General features: G+C 41.6%; 3 protein-coding genes across 16 annotated transcripts in view; all 3 read left to right on the top strand.

The window, feature by feature from the left end:
• Window positions 1-256: 256 nt before the first annotated feature.
• gpr78a (G protein-coupled receptor 78a) lies at window positions 257-3,782 on the top strand. The gene is made up of 3 exons (XM_044189999.1): window positions 257-1,729; window positions 1,921-2,034; window positions 2,951-3,782. The coding sequence occupies exons 1-3, from the start codon at window positions 1,056-1,058 to the stop codon at window positions 3,192-3,194; spliced, it is 1,032 nt and encodes a 343-aa protein (XP_044045934.1). The 5' UTR covers window positions 257-1,055; the 3' UTR covers window positions 3,195-3,782.
• An 86-nt stretch (window positions 3,783-3,868) lies between these two features.
• Window positions 3,869-14,531, top strand: cpz (carboxypeptidase Z). Of its 2 annotated transcripts, none has more exons than XM_044189997.1 (13): window positions 3,869-4,435; window positions 4,993-5,025; window positions 6,038-6,089; window positions 6,271-6,593; window positions 6,707-6,922; window positions 9,020-9,216; window positions 10,795-10,956; window positions 11,063-11,221; window positions 11,429-11,564; window positions 11,667-11,806; window positions 12,077-12,176; window positions 12,916-13,061; window positions 13,621-14,531. In XM_044189997.1, the coding sequence occupies exons 1-13, from the start codon at window positions 4,009-4,011 to the stop codon at window positions 13,822-13,824; spliced, it is 2,295 nt and encodes a 764-aa protein (XP_044045932.1). In that variant the 5' UTR covers window positions 3,869-4,008; the 3' UTR covers window positions 13,825-14,531. The 2 variants fall into 2 exon arrangements, with proteins under 2 accessions (XP_044045932.1, XP_044045931.1); XM_044189996.1 differs by having other exon boundaries at window positions 9,020-9,255.
• Window positions 14,532-14,657: 126 nt separating this feature from the next.
• LOC122873373 overlaps window positions 14,658-20,626 on the top strand; it is a 190,639-nt gene continuing 184,670 nt past the window's right edge. For 10 of the 13 annotated variants that reach the window (XM_044190013.1, XM_044190003.1, XM_044190005.1 and 7 more), the window contains exons 1-2: window positions 14,658-15,196; window positions 16,791-16,936. In XM_044190013.1, the coding sequence (XP_044045948.1) occupies window positions 15,138-15,196; window positions 16,791-16,936 (205 nt within the window). In that variant the 5' untranslated portion in view covers window positions 14,658-15,137. Of the gene's footprint in view, window positions 15,197-15,981; window positions 16,159-16,790; window positions 16,937-20,626 lie in introns of all 13 variants that reach the window. The other 3 variants (XM_044190006.1, XM_044190007.1, XM_044190009.1) reach the window with 3 other exon arrangements.

Here is a 20,626-nt window from a genome sequence, read left to right as displayed (position 1 = left end):
GCATTTGTAATGTAGATTATGCCTAACGCAGTGTCTGATATTTTCAAGAACTGTATTTAAATGAACACATTGTGGCAAATGTTTCTTACAGGCATTTGAGGGGAGATCAACACAAATCAGCGTTGAAGAAGATGAAGTTCAAAGAGTCATAAAGCCACCAGAGATTTAGTGTTGCTATGGAGATGAGCAAGTCTCTCTCTCTGTGTGTGTGTGTATGTGTGTGTGTGAGTGTGTGTGTGCTTCACCTGATGTTTTGGGGCTTGGACTAAATCTGTCACTATAGTCACAACTTAACTGTGGCTATGTGTTCATGTTGATCTACTGGGATGTGTTTAAAGGAAATATACTGTATGTCAAAGAGAGGATACAAAGAGTAACTATCTCCCACACATACACACATCACGAGTTAATAATATTTCTCAGTTTTTAAGCAGTGCCACACAGACATATATCCACAGCCAGTCACCCAGGGCTTTTATGCAAAAGCACAATGTCATCCTTTGGGGGGCGAAAAGTGAAATATGTGTTCAAACACCATGACATCCCCATCTCTGAAATTAACTCCTGCTTGCATGAATATTGTTCAAGCGTCACATGAGCCAGCCACCGACTGCACGTGCAGGGCGCACGGAATTGCCAGTGCGAGAGGAGGCGTTGGATAGTGCGCATGATCGAGAGTAAACACGGAGCACTTGGAAACCTGACGTCATCATTTCTTTCCACAGCTTTTTCCACTTTGGACTAAACAACAGGAGGGTAATTACTGGAGAAATAAAAAGAATACCAGCACTAACTGAATCCCTGGTGAATCCTTGGATAGTTTAAGCAACATATAATGGGGTTTAAAAAGTAGCTCATGCCACTGAAGAGCCGGCTTTTTTTTGGGGCATTTCAGCACTGGACAGCTCTCGTGTCTCGTGTTCACGAGCGCGCTTCTGGCATGTGCGGCGGGAAAATAACCATCCGTCACAGCTGGTGGGGGGCACGAGCAGAGAGCATGGCGGACTCTCCACAGCATCCTCCCCGCAACTGCTGCTAACGCGGAGCCTCGAGAGATGACCGTACCGGAGTTCCTACTGGAACTGTCCATTGTGGTGATAGCTGTTGTTTCGTTGCTGACAAACTTGTCAGTGCTGCTATGTTTCACCCAGAGCTCCGACTTGAGATCCCACGTGCCAGGCATCTTCATCCTAAACCTCTCCCTCTCCAACATCCTCCTCACTATCATCAACATGCCCGCCACGTTTCTCGGAGTGGCCGAAAACGCAAAGCCCTTCGGGGACTTGTTCTGTCAAGCTGTCAGTTTTGCTGAGACTTTTCTCACCACTAACGCAATGCTGAGCATGGCCGCGCTGAGCATGGACAGGTGGATAGCGGTGGTGTTTCCCCTGAGTTACTCCAGCAAGATGCGCTACAGGGACGCTTTTCTGATCGTGGCGTACTCCTGGCTGCACTCTCTCACCTTTTCCCTGACTCAGCTGCTGATGGACTGGGGAGGTTACAGCCACACTTACGCCTCGTGTACCGTTCACCTGGACGGGGAGGAGAGGTCGCAGCTGGCCGCCTATGCGACCTTCACGGCGCTGTTCCACTGCAGCAGCTTTGCGCTGTCCCTGCTCGTCCTGTGCTTCGCCTACCTCAAAGTTTTGAGAGTGGCCAGGTCCCACTGCAAGAGGATAGATGTCATTACACTGCAGACTCTGCTTCTGCTGGTTGATATTCACCCCAGGTAAAGTACACTGGAGATAAAACGTTGAGGCTGTTGCAGATATTTAACTGAGAGTCTGAAATGTTTCCAGTGCAGTTTGAGTGTTTCCATGGAGAACATTTGTTTTGTAATAGGCCTACTAATTGTTTAGATTGTTAACATGTTATTAATCTCTCTCTCTCTCTCTGTCTGTCTGTCTGTCTGTCTGTCAGTGTGAAGGAGAGGTGTCTAGCTGAACAGAAGAAGAGGAGGCAGCGCGCCACTAAAAAAATTTGCATCTTCATTGGCTCCTTCATCTTCTGCTTTTCACCCTATGTTATAACCAGGTAACACCCTGCTCTGTAGCTTTTTTTTTTTACAGGCTTCATGCCATTTGGTTAACTTCCCATATGACTTGTCTGTCTTTAGATGCTTTTACAATAATAGCCCTCAAGAAAATCTAACATTTTCTGTGTCTGAAGTGTCTACGATAATGATGGGTTTATACTGATGGTGTCCTTTTTGAACACCTTACAGTTTTACTGTGGTATAACATCTGAGGCACAGGGACACAATATCCTGAACACACCAGTATATACTTTAAATACAAGAGCTCTGAAATTTTACCTTAGTGAAGTTTCTAACATTCATTTTGTTGAATCTGTCTCAAACAAAGAGTTGAGAGGTTGTACTGTTGTAAAGTGTTCCTAATATTTTTTTTAATCTCCCGATATAAAGGAGTGCAACTAACTACAAGCTCAAAACCTAAAGTTCAATCAACACCTCTCCAACACAAAACATTAACATAATAAGTTTTAATAAGGTAACATTTATTTCAGGGATATTGCAATGAATTTCATTATACTATGCAAGTGTTCATATTCATGCATCTGTTAGCTACTGGGTGGAGTAGCTAACAGATGCATGGAACACAATGACATTTTAAAGTAACCAGCTAAAATGTATATGATTCATTTAAAATATATTATAGGACAGCTAATAAAGATTGCTAGTACAGAGACATCATGGCCTATAGAAGTCCCAAAAAAACCACAACTTTGTTTCATATGAGAAAATAAGTCATAATTATGAAATCCTATCATTTAATTTTGACTTACTGTCTCAAAATGATGATATTAAATCATTTTGAGATACTAAAGGGGTGTTTTTAGTTGATTTTTTCCCCAAGTACATGACAGAAATGGGCTTCCATATTCAGTACATCAACAGAATTGACTTCTTCTGCTTGTATTCCTCGCGCAGGTTGGTGGAGTTGTTGCCCTCGGTGCACATCCCCCGGTACTGGGGCATCGCCGCCAAATGTCTGTCCTATTCCAAGACCTCCAGCGACCCGTTTGTCTACTGTCTGCTGCGGCAGCAATACAGGAAGGTCCTGGTTAGCATCATCAGCCGGGTTCTGAGAAAGGATCAGTACTTGCTGTCTGTCCACAGCACGAGCAGCACGCTGGACACCACAGACGACAACTGTATCGCCAGAATTACCTGAGTTTGATGTGCAAATATTTAAATGATTCAACACCTGCATCCCTCCTGCAAGAAGGTCAGAGGTCAGGGTCTCTGAAGAGCAGCAGCCCTGCAGATGGAAGGGAGTCAAGTCTTGCTCAGGGACACTTTAACACATGGGTGGACCACAGGACTCTTAAAGCCACAGTGTCCTCCACTGGGAGAACTGTGAAGGACATGAAACAATGTATGCTCAATGAGACTGCACTGGCCTTCGATGTGTGCCAAAGGCCTTTTCAGACTCTACAGACTGCTGTTTCCGCAGGGCTCGTCGGTTTGCCTGCTGAGGCAGTGCCATGGATACACCACACGAAGCCCACAGCACTCTGTTTATTACTGCCATCAATGTAAATGTAAAGTTGAAGTAATGTTCCAGTGGGGGAAAAAAATGGAACAATGTTCATTCTGTTGACGGTTTTGAAGCTAATATTAAAGTTTGTGTTAATGCATGCCATTTTTAACAAGGAGAGTGTAAAAAAATAGGTGTGAGGATGTATGAAGATGTTATATTACAGCAGAAACACTCAAGAATAAACTCCACTGCCACAGACACACTATATGAGGACATACAGTACTGGTGAAAAATAATTCAATCCTGGTAATATTGTGATACTAGGTCATTTAAGATGTAGTCATGTTGTAGCAGTGGTTCCCCAACTTTTTTGGCTTGTGACCCCTAAACACATGAGCTGTGATCAGGTCAAACAAAGAGTGAATCTATATGTTCTTTTATTCTATTCTGTTATTCTTCGGTCTATTCTTGCATTGAATTGGCGAACAGGCTCAGCAGCCCTATTATGTCAGACAAAACAGGCATGAACTTCCCTCACTCCCACCCCCACAAGCCACGTTTCTTCCTCGTGTTCCCACACACACACACACACACACACACACACACACAGCTCTGTGCAGTGAAATATGATCGGCGCTCGTACCCCTCAGCAGTGAGCCATAATCCTGGCGCGCCGAACTTTTTTCGGGTCACGGATGCTCCGCGCAGACAAAGGGAGGAGGTTTCCGTGCTGTGGGTGGTAATTATCATCCAGACAAGAGAACGGAAAAGTTGCAGCTTCAAACACACACTGCCACATCACACACCGCCGTTGTCAAGCAGCTTACTGCACTCTAACATGCGTTCAGGACTTTTGGTGCTGTTTCTCTCCTTGACGAAAAGCTTTTGGTGCGCCCCGCAGCAGACTTGTCACCCAGGGGACGAATTTTTAGGTAAGGTCACTTCGACTTAAAACAAATGGTTCATAGAAATATGCGTACTGTGCGCTACTACACGGTACACGGAACGTAAAGGCCCATTTGAATGAGCAATATGGACGATTTAAGACAACTAATGGATACTTCCGACGCTCCTAAAAACAGCTGATAGAGCTGAGATGCAGACCCGTGACCTCACAACACGCATGCTAATTTAAATATGCTCTAATGTAAATGTTGTACTTGAAAACAATCAGTTCGATTTCTTACTCAGATTTCTTAAAGTCTATATTCTCCAGTCTCCGGGCAGCTTCATTGCTTACACAGTCAAATTCTGTAGTAGGCCTATACAGTCACGACATTGTGCACATTTGACCATGACTCCATGCTGTGTAGACACATTGTCACCTGCTGTTTCTCTGAACCACATCAGCTTTGTGATCAACAGTAATAAAGCAGAGCCCCCGCTGTGGCTTGTCCCTTGCTTTTGTCGCCTCCTAGCGTTTCATTTGTGGCCCACTGGTATTTTCACGCTTCCTTATGTATGTTGTTTGGCTTGTGTTCTCTCACAGGAAGATGCAGCAACAACGTGTTTGAAGAAAAACGTAGGTGGCTAATTGATTGTGCAATTTCTGTGCTTATATACTTTTTTTTTGTTTTGTTTTTTAAATCTATGTTGGATTTTAAAGATCAGATTTGATATCCCAGGTACGGAAAGTGGTCAGAGCTGTGTAAAATGACATGTTATATCAGGCCCTGTCCACTGGGAAAGTGGATGCGTCTATAAGCCATGACCTGACCTTCAGGGCTGGAAAACCAAACTATTTTAAATACCACTGCAAGATTCAACAGGCCTCCTCTCCAGATAGCCAGGCTCGAGCTCAATCGGCAGGGGAGGATTTATGGAGCTTCGAGTCCCAAAATGTACTTTTCCATTTTGAAACACCAGGTGCTACACCAGCCAGGTCTAGTCGTTTTTTTAATAGATAATAAATAATAAATAATACTTTATTTATAGAGCACTTATCAAAACAAAGTACAAAGTGCTTCACAACAAGAAAAATAAAATACCACAGTGAATGACGAGATATAAAGAAATAAAATACACAAAAGCAATAAAATAAACAGTAAAACAAACAGCCAGTTCAGGTAAAATCAGGATATGCTTTCAGATAAAAATGTGTTTTGAGACGAGACTTAAACGAAGACACTGACTCAGACAACCTAATTTCTTCTGGCAAGTTGTTCCAGAGCCTCGGGGCCCTGATAGCAAAAGCTCTGTCCCCCTTAGTTTTTATCCTGGACTCAGGAGCAGACAGGAGACCCCTGCCCGAAGTTCTCAAACTACTTAAAGGTTCATAAGGGATTACAAGGTCTAAAATATAGTCTGGGGCCAGACCATGAAGAGCCTTAAAAGTAATCAACAAGATCTTAATGTCATAGTGTTTCTTTACTACTAAAAAGATTGACCTATTTTGAGTCCAAAAATGGTTCTAGATCCAGCAGTAAACTTACAACAATCAAAGAAGAGCTTTGTTTTACTTACTAAACTATAAAGGAAGTAAACATATCCCTTTTAAAACGTTACCAGCTTTCTCTGCCTTCTCTCTCCCACAGCTACCTGTACAGAGCTGAACCTGGGCTACTGTAATGATATGGAATACTCTAGGTGGGTCGCAGAGGTTGGTACTAATGTGGGTGAGGCAAATAGTGCCAGCTAAAAACTTTAACCATACCTACATTTTAAGCCATTGCTGTTATTCTTTTGATTTAAAATTTTCTTTGTAAGTTCTTCACAGCTGATTTGAGCATCATGTTTAACGACTTCTGTTAAAATGCTGCCGCTCCAGAACCATGTTCCCCAACATCCTTGGCCACCGGAGTCGCTTGGAGGCAGAGTCAGGGGCAGAGTACCTCCTCCTGAGCGTCATCCATGGCCTGCTCAACGGGGAGTGCTCCCCTGAGATACGTCTCGTAGGCTGCTCGGTACTAGCCTCCCCCTGCCAGGATGACAAGATGATCAAACCCTGCCGCAGCACATGCGAGGCACTGAGGAAGGACTGCGCCCATGCCTTTGAAGCCATCGAAATGGCCTGGCCCTACTTCCTAGATTGTGACCGCTTCTTTGCCAGCGACGAGGAGGGCTGCTTTGACCCGCTGGTAGGGCTGAAAGGTAAAGGTCACACTGTTGTGTTGTACTGTTTGGACCAAATGCATACCAAGTGCTCTGTGAAACAAACACAGCATCTCCCCCCCCACCCCCAAATCCTGGTATCCCTCTTCCAGCCAGACAGGAGCTAGAAATGTCCAACCTCTCTCCTGAAGAACCCAGCACCATCATCCAGTTCACCTACACCTCCAACTCCCAGATGTACAGCTTACTGAAGAGAACAACAGCCAAGTGCTCCCATATCTCGAATGTCTACAGCATTGGACGCAGCACGGAAGGCAGGGATTTACTGGTCATTGAGTTCACCAACAACCCAGGACAGCACGAGCTATGTGAGTAAGGAAGAGCAGTATAAATGAATTGTGTGATAATGTTAGTATTGTGGTAGCCTTGTGATTACATTATTATTGGTATAACTCTCCATTCAGTTCTTGCTGTTGTGTAACTAATTTCCTGTCTAAAGAATGTCCACCTATTTATTATTCTTCCCTGTGCTTACCTAGAATTACTAATGCCCATCTCAGAACCTGCATTAACTGATTTTTGGCCACTTGAGAGCAGTGGAAACATGCTGTAAACACAACATTGACATACTGTATTAGACCTTATAATGTTGATATGGTGAACTACAGTAGTTAGCAGTTGCTTATTAACACATCCAGCAGATACTGAGCAACATTAGCATTCATTTGGAGTTGTGTTTATGGAGACCTGCTGAGTGTAAGTCCATATTCACTCTCCTTTGAGTTCTTCTCTGGTCTCTTTAGCTAATGTGTTCATTAGCTAGTCGCTACCTTTTGTGCTAAGCTGGTGAAGAGTACAGTGGGTTTATCAGTGCTTCTTTGCTGAAAATAGCTGAGTGCTGGAAACAATGCTAATGAGAGAGGTGAACCAAAACAATGAGCTGAAAAATGCTATAAATCTTAGTAGAGCTGAGAGACAACTGCAGTCAGGTGATAATTCTCTGTGGGTTCGACACTATTGGGCGACACCTTTCACATTACACATGCTAATTTGATGCAGCTTGAACTTTACCTCATCTCTGCTGTTCTCGTCCCTCTATGTTCCAACTCTCTAACTTGTTACTTTTCCTTGTCTCTGACTTGTTGCTGAATTTTTATCATTGTCACTGTTTTATCATTTTGAGTAACTCTTGATTGTACTTGTGATCAAATTTTTATAATGTTATAATTGTCATTATGTCAGTATTTTCTGTGACTTCGATTGATTTTAATTTAACTTGATTTTGCGCATTTACACATTTACATTTTTTTTAGTGTTGCTTCTGCTTTTCAGTGCCACATATAAAATGTCGCTTTCTATCACGTAAATAATATTAAAAAGCACTGCATTTTTAGGGGGTGGGTGGTAGTGGTGGGGGCAGAAATGTTCTGTTTAGGGACCCAAATATTCTTGGGCCGCCCCTGAAGTGATGCATTGTTACACTTTTAATTAGCCAGCAGTATATGGAGTAGTCGGTCCACTTACAACATTAAAATCATTTGTACAGGTCGAGGCTGTGATCACATTGGACACAAGTAAAAAACAAGTTGCAGATGTTGGCATCCATGGTAACAAACAGACAAAGCTTTTTCACAGTGCAACAATAATGTTACACAGTGAAAGGAACCATTACTCAACAGTAGTTTATAGCAAAACAAAAGCACTAACAATGCCACCAGTGTGAGTTAGAGGCTACATGTTGTCTCAGTCTCATTTTTTAATGTAAATTGCTATATTATGTCAATCAATTTGACAGTGATATGTTGATAAGCAAAACTTCAACATATGGAGTTTTTAAAGCTGCAAAAATCAATATTTTTTATATTAACAAAGAATCAAATGTCTTTGTTGCGCTCATAGTGATGAACCTTCAGAGAATTATCACCCAACTCTGCAGTTCCCCTCAGCACTACGGAGTGTTTTAGCGTCACTTAGCTCATTGTTTTGGTTTTACGGCTCACAACTTTACTCTTTTGGTTCTGTCTTCCCACTCTCATCGTCCTGGTTTCCTGTTTTTTGCTTAAAAGCTCTGATAAATGCACTGTATACCACCTGCCCAACACCAAATCACAGACCAAGTTAACAACGAGCTAGCTGGTGAACATAGTGGAGCATTTAGCTGCTAAAGAGCCAAATATTTCCCTCAGGAGTTGATGGAGACCAAAACAGGGCTAAAAGGAGAGTGAATATTGGACTTACATTCATCAGGTGGACACAAACACAACTCCGAATGAATGCTAATATTGCTACGTGTCTGCTGGATGTGCATATAGGCAACTGTTGGCTAGCACGTTTGCCACAACAACTTTCTAAAGGGATGATATGCCAATATTGTGTTTACAGTTTGTTCTGCTGCCCCAAAGTGGCCAAAAAAAAAATCCATGAATGCAGTTTTAACCATGTTTGCTTCTGTTTGTGAACTGTAGTGGAGCCAGAGATCAAGCTGGTAGGCAACATGCATGGCAACGAGGTGCTGGGCCGCCAGCTGCTCCTCTACCTGGCCCAGTACTTGTGTTCAGAGTACACTCTGGGGAACCAACGAATTCAGACCATCATCAACACCACCCGCATCCATATTCTGGCCTCCATGAATCCAGATGGCTATGAGCTGGCCGCCTCAGAGGTAGAGGATAGTAATGACCCGGAGCTCAGCAACCAGGAAGTAAATATTGTTAACAGAAAAAAAAGACAAACCGCCATTATCCGTTCTCAATCCGCTGTCTGTTCAGCTTGAGGTGTGAAGGTGGAGGAATGAGATACTCAGCTGAAGGAGTTTGATGCACATGCTAATGCACATGGTTTTTACAACGTTGTTTGTGGGTTGTGACATGAGACACCATGGCGCAACATTATGACATCGTTGTAGCTGTGCGTTTTGTGAACAACAGAAAAAGAACACATTTTGCTTTTACTGTGGTATGCTGTAGGATAAAGAACAGCATTTGCTCTGCTGCTGTTATGTCTCAGTCCTGGTTCAGTTGCTAAATTGGATGTAAGAAATTAGAGTACTCAAGCCTTCCACCTTCTATCACCCTATTTTCTACTAACCAGAGAATTCAACACTAATCATCACTTTGTTTGTTTGTTTAGCAATTGTAGCAGTCCCTCAGCTCTCTTTATTCTACTGTACATTATTATGTAGTAGGATTGTCCAAACAACTGAGACCAATTTTCTGTGGACAGTGTGACAGCGTGGGACTTCTACATTGGCATCTCTTGAGCCTTTTAATGCTCAGTATAACAATACTGACACAGCCTTTGGTCAACATGTTGACTAATGTCTCAGGCCGTGTCACTGTAACTCCAACAAGCTCTGCATGCATATATGCTTTGGCTGATCATGTGTATGTCGTGCACGTCGCATTGTGAGGTCCACTGTGAAGATCAACATTGTCCATGTATGTAATGTGCAAACGAAAATGTACTCCATAGCCTGATATCTTCATGGTAGGCATAATACTACACACCCCAAGAGAGACATTTTATATGCATGGGTTTTAGTTTTCTGATTGCAGCGGTTTTAGCGATTCACAATACATACATGCTTGAAACATTAATGAAAGTGTGCAGCCTATTGTACCTTTTATTAATATGATCACATTTCAAATGTATAATGTACATTTCAAATGTATAATGTACATTTCAAATTTATAATGTAGGCCAAACTACTTTATTCATATTCTGGATATTGCATGTATTATAGTCATTTTTACATTGTATTTGGGGTATAAAGACTAAACTCAAATCTCAAACTGTTCCCATATCTGTACTGTATATGGCAACATATACATATATGTTTATAATATGTAATAATATGCAACTGTTTGCACAATCCAAAAATCCCTTTTGATTTTTTGGATGGATATATCATAGATTAAATGCATTTTCTGCTCACCTCTAATAATAATGAATAGTGGTTTCCTCTTGTCATTCCATTTGCTACCTTTTCTCATGACGGATATATGGTCTTGTCTACATGTTAACAATAGAATTAACAAAGATAGTGTAACAGATTCCTTCTTGAACTTATACTGACTAATATTCATATAACTTGCTAAATATTTTTCTCACATAATCACTGCTCCTACTAATGTCTACACATCATCATCTATATCGTCATTGTTATCAACATCAATCGAAATAATGTCACACTTTCTGACACTTGTTAATGCTCCTAGTTGTTTGAACCTAAATGTTTCAGGGTCACTTGCTGAATGGTTGGACCAATGGACGGACCAACGCCCAGAATATTGATCTCAACCGCAATTTTCCGGACCTCACCTCCATTTTCTACCGGAACCGCCGCAGCAGGCACTACCGCATTGACCACATCCCAATCCCTGACGCCTACTGGTTTGGCAAGGTAAGGGGATAGTTTTTATTGATCAGATTTATGGAGGATTATCCTCATTAGATACAGTATTTCAGCCTGGATCCCAAAACAATCCAATCCTACCTTTGGGCTGTAGGTGGCACCAGAGACCTATGCAGTGATGAAGTGGATCAGGTCACTGCCCTTCGTTCAGTCTGCCAGCCTCCACGGAGGGGAGCTGGTGGTCTCCTATCCCTTCGACTTCTCTAGACACCCGCATGAGGAGAGGATGTTCTCACCCACTCCAGATGAGCAGGTAGGGAGGGTGGATGTCTGAACTGATGGATACGCATGTTAAAGGTTGCTGAAAACTTTGTAACGAAAGAGTTTCCCCTCGGGGGATCAATGAAGTTTTTCTGATTCTGATTCTGATGCTGAAATGGTTTGGTTTAAAAGTGCAGCAGGATTGTTGTATTCCCTCTCTCTCTCCACTCACTTAGTTTAATAATCTCTCCATGCTCAGATGCTCAAGCAGCTGGCTCGTACCTACGCAGACGCCCATGAGACCATGTCAAACAATGACACAGATAGGTGTGGAGCCTCCTTTTACCGAACAAGGGGCATCATCAACGGGGCATTGTGGTACAGTTTTGCTGGTGGTGAGATACAACACTTTTCAAACTACAGGGGGAACCATTTATACATTATCTTTTCTACCCCTCACATTGCTTGTGAGGGACTCATACATGTCTCCCTTGCAGGTATGTCAGACTTCAACTACTTGCATACTAATTGTCTGGAGATCACCGTGGAGCTCGGCTGTGACAAATACCCCTCAGAGTCCGAGCTTTACCCAGAATGGAAGAGGAATAAGGAAGCTCTGCTCAGTTTTCTGGAATCTGTAAGTGTCTGTTAGACAGGCTTCCTAACCTGAGAGAAAAGTGACCAGTTTGTGTTAAAATGTACATTGACATAGTGTGAAATGAGGTTTTAAAGACAGAGACAAAAAAGGACAGAAAAGATAAAAACAATATATATAATAAGTATGTGCCCATTGGCATAGGAACTATACTGATGCATGTAGGCGACATAAGCACTTGACCCAGAACAAAAGTACTAGACAGACAAGGAAATAATATGGCTTTCCATTGTGCTCCCTGTCCCTGAACAGGTCCATCGAGGGATAAAGGGAGTAGTTAAGGATGTTGATGGAAATGGGATAAAAGGTGCAACTATCTCTGTCAGAGGGATTAGGAAAGATGTCACCACAGGTAAACACAATCCTACATGGTTACATATTTTCCAGTTGGTATAACCTTGATGTCCATTTTACATTGCTGTTCATTGCCTTCAGGAAGTTGGTGTTATGGTGCAGCTGTGAGGCATATTTTGCAAAGTTAACCTTGGATATTAAACATTTTTAGCCATGCTAGCAGCGTGGCTCTTGGGATGGCAAGGTCGGTCAGTTGGTCCACCGCCACCACATTGGTCTTGAAATATCTCAACAACCATTGGATAGATCACCATGAAATGTTGTAGCCTACATATTTCTGAGAGTAATGTCAGAATTCATAAGAATGGTGCACTTTAAAAAATAAAACTATTAACCTATGAAATCTGACCATACAGTCTATTAATCTGACTCGTAACTAGGCAGTAACCGCAATAAAACCAGATCGGTTAGGCTACAACATGATTGACATGACATTGGTTTTTCTCCAATGAGAGGGAGGAGGGGGCAGGATAGGCCCACATGGGGATTTGTGGGAGGGCAAATTACACTACTGATATCATTAGTGTGTGTATCAAGCAACTTTTAAAAAAACAGAAGCCCAAAGTCGTGAATTATAAGCGGACTAGGCACCTCTGGTTTATATGGCCATTCTCCCCTTTCGTTTCTCACACTTGTTACTTTTACTTTGCTTTTCTTTCACTTTCATCTGTTTGACCCCCTCTCTGACATGTTGACTGTTTTACCCTGTTCTCTTTCCACTCTTCCCCTCCCTCCAGCTGAAGATGGAGACTACTGGCGGCTGCTGAACCCCGGAACTCACATCCTGACAGCCACAGCCAAGGGTTACTCCAGGGTCAGTAAGAGGGTTCACCTGCCCCACAACATGAACAAGGCCGGACGTGTCGACTTTGTCTTGGAGAAGGTTGGATCTTTGTCTTCATTATCCTGTTCAACCAATGCTATTGAGATACCCTTTTTAAATCTTACTTTCTACTCATGCATGGTTTTAGTTTATATCATTTATTTGTCAGGAGCGATGTACAAAAAAACATTAATCTCTTAAAAGGAGAAGAGATGTATTGTACCAGATTTAGCTACTAGCTTATTTCCATCTGCAGTTCCTGGGCAGGTAGACAAAAACACTAATACAAATAATTAAATTAATACAAATACAGGTTCAAAATACAATAAGTACTTAATTCAGTCATAGATCCAAACATACATGCAGATTTCAATCATTACACCCAACACTATGCAATATATAGTCTTCTCAAATTAATGTTGGTTTCTTAAAATCCATTTTTTTTGACATCACAGGAAAAAATATGGAAATCTACACATTTTCAGTATCAGGGAGCTTGTTCCAATTCTTAATGGGCTTAAATGAAAAGGCAGATTGTGCAAAGGCATAGGTGCTTTTAGGTTTAGTCATTCATTATCCCTGCTCTCCATCTTCACCCTTTCCTTTGTCCTGCATCCAGGTTCCCGTGGAGCCCGATATCAACGACCACCTCTTCCCCACAGTAGACACATGGGATCGATTCGACCCCTACAACCAGTTTGAGCGCTACAGCGAGCCAGGCGTAGGTGAGGGAGGGATAGAGCGGCAGGAGAAACCCTGGTGGTGGAACTACTTCTCCCAGTCTGGCATCACACCTCCACACTGGCTGCTGCGAAATGTCTAGACGCATTACAGGACAATAGAGATCCCGGCATACCACTGGGAGACTGGTGATGGACGGTCCCATATCCAGTCCCACTGGTGCTCTCAGAGGCGTCTATGTAGCAGGAGCTGTGACACTGAAATCAGCAGTACTAAATAGGTTTCAGTGCTTCCTGGAAGGATGTGAATAGGCTTTTTTTCCCTACCAGGCACAAATTTAATTCTGGCCTGTAAGCGGAGTTTTGGCCAATATTGCTTTGCAGCTGCATTTAACAAAAAAAAAAAAATATGAACCACTGGGAAGTAAATGAGTTATGGATGCCTCAATTGTCCACTTTTTAAAGATGTTCACAGTCAAAAAATAATGGTACTGTATTATTTGAATATTGTGATTACAGATTACAATTTCACATGTGACAGCAGCTACATAAAATGTCTAAATGTACATTTTTCAAAATTGAGTTGGGACCAAATTTTATGCAGATTTGATTGTTTTTGTTATTATTACATTCCACAGGTTATTTTCCTGTATGTTTTCGCCACATTTTATGCAATATACAAGGCATAAGTGCTACAGTCAACATTTTCTGGACCTGTAACAGCATCTCATATTGAGTACCACATTTAAGCTTGGACTAGCAGCAATACTGTGCCAATTGTGAACAGTAGAAATTCTCGCTTTATTTGTTTTTCACAAGCATGAAAAATAAATATGAAGTATTTGTGGCATATCTTCTTCCATTTTTTTATGTAAAAATTATAAAGTAATATTTTTTAGAGTTTAAAACAGGCCCTACCTGTTCTACGCCTTTCAGCTGTAACCATGAGAGGCTGTTGTAGCCTTTGACCACCAGAGGGCGACAAAGAACATGTAATGCAGACTGTATGCCTACTTCATTAAAGTCATGATGAGGTAGTCTTATTAGTTATAGATGGTAAAGATAATTGGTAGCCTACTTTTCATTCATTCATGAATCACTTCCTTAACAAACGCATTGAGTTTTATTTTTTTACACACGCCAATAGTGAGAATTGGTTTAATTTGTTGATTTTACAGTGTGCAGAACGTAAGTCTTAAGTCTCTGTCAGGTTCAAGGTGCTGCTGCTAGCCTCGTTTTTATTCTTATATTTTCGAAGTTATCTTGCGGAAGAACACATTTTTCTTTTTTTATTACATATAGGGCTACGGCTCAGGCGCGCGCTGTATCCTTGCGCCTGCACAGTATCACAGGTGCGTTTGGTTTGTTGTGATTGTCACCAGTATCAAAAAGAAAACTGACAGTAGGCAAAGCAACTGAATTTATAGTTTTTTGTGTGAGAAAAGCCCAACGCGCCATGCTAGGTTTCTGCTTGACAGATACAACTGACACATACCTTTCCTTCGGCAGTCTAAGGTAGGCTACTCTCTCACAAAAGCAACATTTATAAAGGCAGTTCGACAGTTCATCCAAATTTAATAGGCCTATTTTATGACGAGCAGTGGCTCCAATTCAACGTGTCAGCGTGTAAAACAGTCCCTGAATATTCTACCAGGCTAGCATAAACACCGAAAGGACTCTGGGTCTCCTGCGGACTAGCTACATTAGCAGTACCAATACCTTGACACTCCTTTGTGCCAGTGCAGACAAAAAGTTGTTCTGTGTATGCTGTTGATCCGCTTACAAAGTTGATCAAACATGAAAAACTCAACCCCCTTGTTTCTGGCCATCAGATTGGGGATGGTTACACGAACACAACAGGTCTCTGCCATGAAAGAAAACCTTTTTTAAATTGTGTAATTCAGCAATAAAGGGTCAGTCCACCCAAATTACAACACATTTTCTGACCTGGAACTACTGTTTTCCGAACAAGTAGACCCTCTGAAGACAACAGTGTTAGAGGTAAATGAGAAAATATGTCTTTTTGTATTTCGGTTGAAGTGCTCCTTTCATCCCCTTTACCAGCAGTCATTTAAGAGATTAAATGAGCAGCCTCTTGCCACTTTGTTTTTTTTCAAATCCTGTTATAAACCTACCTGGACCAACCAATCTGCACCAGCTACCTGAGGCTGAAGGCATGCACGTATAAATAAGGGACCATGCATGGTCATGTGCACCATGACTACAAATAGCGTAATGATAATTACAGACATAAAATTAATCCATGGTTGCACTATAGTCTGTTGCGTATTTTTATTTAGGTTTATCCAGCATAATCCATCTGCACCACCTGCATCCTGCAGCTTACCCAATTGTCACAGCTGGAACAGAGGATGCACAGCAGTCTATCAATAATATCTGCTGGGGACTGGATCGCGTGCAACCTCTCCTAACCTCACTGTCCATCTGCACACTGACCTGAGTTTGAACTAATGTATGTAAGTGTAATAAGCCAGAGCATGATTCATATCCATAATCTGTCCCATAATTAGCTGCTCTATATGGAGGCCTGCATAGTGGTGTCTATATTATGCAATCAACGAGGAAGCTAAAGTAGTTATTGACCTTGTAGACTGGTCATGTATGCTCAGAGCAGGTTTTATGATGGTGATGAGCTTAATGCAAGTCTGCAGTTGGTGGAGACACATCCTCATTATGAGACCATGTATCAGTGAACTCAATTGAATCCAACACAAATAATGTGGGCCGCACCAATAAATGTGGACATTTCATTAGTGTTAGTAAAAGTCTCAAGTTTGAGGTCATCGTGTTCCTAATACATCCCACAAAGCTCCCACAAATAGAAAGGTTATCCATTTCATACTTATGCCATGGTAAAGTCCCTTTGAAAGCCTCCATTAGGTTTGGGTCTGTAGCAGTAGCATGAGTGCCTCTATGTGTTACCGTACTATGAAAGCCAAACTGTGAAAGTCTTTGTCTTTCGAACCTCAAGGCTTTGGAAAACCATGCTGGAAGTATTTAGAGTTTAGAGTGGCAAAACCTTATCTTCTGATGTCACGTGATAAAAACCAACAGATTTACCTTTAACCTTTTAACCCTTTGTTATAAGGAGTGGAAGTGTCTGGGTCTGTGAGGACAGAGTCACGGAGTATGAAATGAGAACCACGCCTTCTGAGTTAAAGCTCCTGGCTTCGGTGCTTGGCACGTGCAACGCACCTAAGAAGAGTGAAGACCGAACAGGGCTGTCTCTGGGAGGTGAGTTTTTGATTGGCTGCATACCTTAAGAATCTCTTACAGTAGCGTTATGATAACCGTAATTGGCTTATATGACGATAAGTCAGGTTTGGGACTAGGGCTGTCACGATTATGACATTTTAGTTGACGATTAAATGTCATACAAATAACAGCAGTATGCTTTGTAAAGTTTTGGATTTTTTCACCCACGATTCTGTTTTCACAGCACCAGGTGCGCGGCCTGTGGAGGAGGCTTGTTGTTAATGACGAAGCCTATTGAAACGATCGAAACCAACATGGTACTGAATGACATCGGCACCAACAGGTGCACTTACAGGCTTTTACTAAACAACAGCATAAGTAGGCCTACATTAAACAGGAGACTCTCTCCCTCTCTGTGTTTGTCTGCAGAGCATGTGTGATTGTCAGTCGACAGCACGGGAGGGGTAGAGCGAGGGGAGATTGTCCATTTGTTAATCGGTTGCGGATGGCATCGTCCTCTAGGACTGATTAAAAAAAAAATTAATAAAAAGTCCTAAAATGGGTCGCCAAATGGCAGCACTTTGGCAGCCGTTTATATACCTGGGCGGCCTGCCCAACTCAAGTCTATGTGTGGGAAACACTGAAAGACATGGAAATAGTGATGGAAATATGACATTTCTGTTAATTTCATCCAGCTGTTTTTATACACATGAATGGAAACGATTGTAACGATTATGCAAAATGGTCACGGTCGGCTCAAATAATCAGGTTTGGGTCATTATGTAATAATTGTGACAGCCCTACTTGGGACTGTAAATTAGCTTGATAAGGTTGAGTTGTTTTGATTTAGTGAACACTAGCCAGTGTTGTGCAAGTTCACACTTCACAAAGAGCTAGCTCAAAGTTCAGTTCACACAGATTAAAATGAACTAGTTCACGTTCATAGTTCACAAATTTGAACAAAATTCACAGTACCAAAAAATAAACTAGTTCACGTTCATTTCTTTTTTTTTTTTGCTTTAAAAAATGCTGTGAGTTTGACTTGGGTGGAGGAACTTTGCGGCTGTTGGCTCGTGGTCTTACCCTTTTAATGATTTCTTGTGATCATCATTCACTCGCAGTTATTTCCCAAGACTGGTCGGATGCTTCAGCTTGATGTGTCGTTTCAAAAATCTGTGACCCATCATATTCTGTGACCCAAAACACCGGCATGCTGGGTGCCATAAAACACGTTCACGTTCATTAGTTGCAAACAGATACGTTCAGTTCACCAAAAACGTGCATTCATGCACAGCACTGACACTAGCCATCCCAATTTGGATGTAACGTTAGGTGAAACCTTTTCTACGATGGAACACTCCTGGACGAATGAGGGACTACACCGTCTTGTTAGGTGTTAATGTTATTTCCGTGGAGTCTAATGTGAGCTAGCGTACTTGTTGTTCCAAATTCCTCTTGTACATTACTGACGTTAGGGCTTTGGGACTATTCGTTTAACGTTACTAACGTTACCATTTTGCAGACAATTACAACATAAGTTGAGCTCCTCAGCTAAAGTGCCAACTTAACGTTAACATTAGCCCCTCATGGTTCCATTTTCTTTACGCTAAGATAATATTAGCAAGGCTAAAACTGTCATAACCACGATGTAATTAAATAGTTTGATTTTGGATTTGTTTTGGAACATGAGACTGAATTGAAATGATCTTGTCACAGTTTTTTTTAGTTGCAGTGGTTGTGAAATCAATATATAAACGTGTGTTGTGTTTTTGTCTGAGCTTTTCTTACTGGTTTGAAGTGGGCGAGGCAACATTTGAATCAAAATCTGACGACAGTTGGTGGTTGTTTGCTGATGTTGCCAGGCCACTGTCAATCAAATCTGATCAAACCACACCCACAGAATTCTGAGGACGAAGATTAGCTGAGATTCTGAGTGGTAAACTCTTCATAAATAATAACTAAAGATGTCCTCTTTCAAACTTTAAGTTTGATTCTTGCTTATTTAATCATAAATATTTAACGAAACAGAGAAAACTTAAAATTTGAAATCAAGTTCTTTAAATGATAGCTGGAGCTAGGTCTACCTGTACTCAGTCACATAATGTCAAACTGTCATAACTGGTAGTTCCATCTGCATTCTTACTGTTTTACTGTAGCTTGTTATACACTTCACCGTGCATTGTTTTGTATGGTCTCTGTATGTCTTTATGATATTGTTAAAAGCAACCTCTAATTGTTGGAAGTACAACAGTGGATTCCTCCTCATCTTATAAGTAACAGAATATCATTTGATTCCCAAGAACATCTATTGTTTGGGAGCTTGCTCTTGATTGTAGCCTTCACCCAAGCAGAATCTACAGTATGAATGGGGTGGTTACTCTCTCTAGTATCTTTATACATATGACTGATCTCAATGAGACGTCCCAAATAAATACAATTGATCCTTGATACATTTTCTCATAAAACTTCAGCAATGTTCCCAAGGCATTTTTCTTGCCTCATCAATGAACCCTGTTGCTAATATTATAGTTATTATTATTTATTATATTATAGAACAACAGTTATGATGCATTCGTAGGTTTTCTATTTGAAAAGGCCATTTTTGAATCATGCTATAATTATCTTCTTTCCAAGGCAGTGTGTTCCCAGATGTCTCCTCCTTATGTTCCTGGAGTGAGTTTCCATCTGGCAGACTTCTACTGAGGTCTCTGCCTCACTCTCTCTCTCTCTCTCTCTCTCTCTCTCTCTCTCTCTCTCTCTCTCTCTGGCCTCCCCTATGCACCATGTAGTCACTTTCAATCTTACTGCATCAGTTTTTCTAACGTAACTCGTTTTAACATTCTGCACATATAATGCAAATGCCAAACCACTTTGCTCTGAACTTCCTCCATCTTTCTCTGTTCCTCTCCCTCCTTTCTCTCTCTGTTCCTCTCTGTGTTGGTCTGTCTTTCATTCCTGTAGCTATCTAGCTGCTATGCCCCAGGAGTAGAGGCCTGCTCAATGTGGCAGAGATGATTTGTTTGCTTTGCAATTATTTTCCGTCACTGGAGACAAATGGATTCATACTGCATAGAAAAACCCGCACAGACAGGGCAGGAGCGATGAATGCATTGGAACAGACTAATATGTACTGCCCAAAGATAAAGATAGAGATGGGGAACACAAAGCACCGAGGGTAAAGAATAGATAGCTGTATAAAAAGCTCTAAGGAGAAAAAGTATCTCTGTACTATACGGCTGCCATGCATATTGTGGTGGTTCGTTAATTGTTGCTTTCAAGAGCAAGTCAGTGTTTTGAAATGACAGCCTGTATCAATGCAATGGTCCCCACATACCATGGGCTATTTGGTGTTCAGTTGATCTAATTCATCTTTTCTTACCCATCCAACAATGCAATGTTGCCACTGCCCGTCCATTCTAGGTGAGGTGACGGTGGTTTAATTTTTCCCCCCTACAGTTTCCACCCGTCACAACTAAAGCATTATTTACATTTTTCTTATGTTTATGCCGCTTTCACATCATTCCCATATTCATGACTTGCGAGAGCTAATGTCACTAGACCACTCAGGATGATGACAGAGCTGGTTGTGTTTGGGTTAAAAATGCTGCACATCGACAATATCACACGATATCCATTACATTTGGGTTTAATTACCTTGAATGTAGACTTTGGCTGAAGTGAGGCGTCCATATTTGTTTTCTTTTTTTAGGCACTTGTGTATTATTAAGT

Source organism: Siniperca chuatsi, linkage group LG3 (assembly GCF_020085105.1).
Source record: "Siniperca chuatsi isolate FFG_IHB_CAS linkage group LG3, ASM2008510v1, whole genome shotgun sequence".
NCBI lineage: Eukaryota > Metazoa > Chordata > Actinopteri > Centrarchiformes > Sinipercidae > Siniperca > Siniperca chuatsi.
The sequence above is the reverse complement of the archived record's forward strand: the minus strand, read 5'-3'. Positions and strand labels throughout refer to the sequence as shown.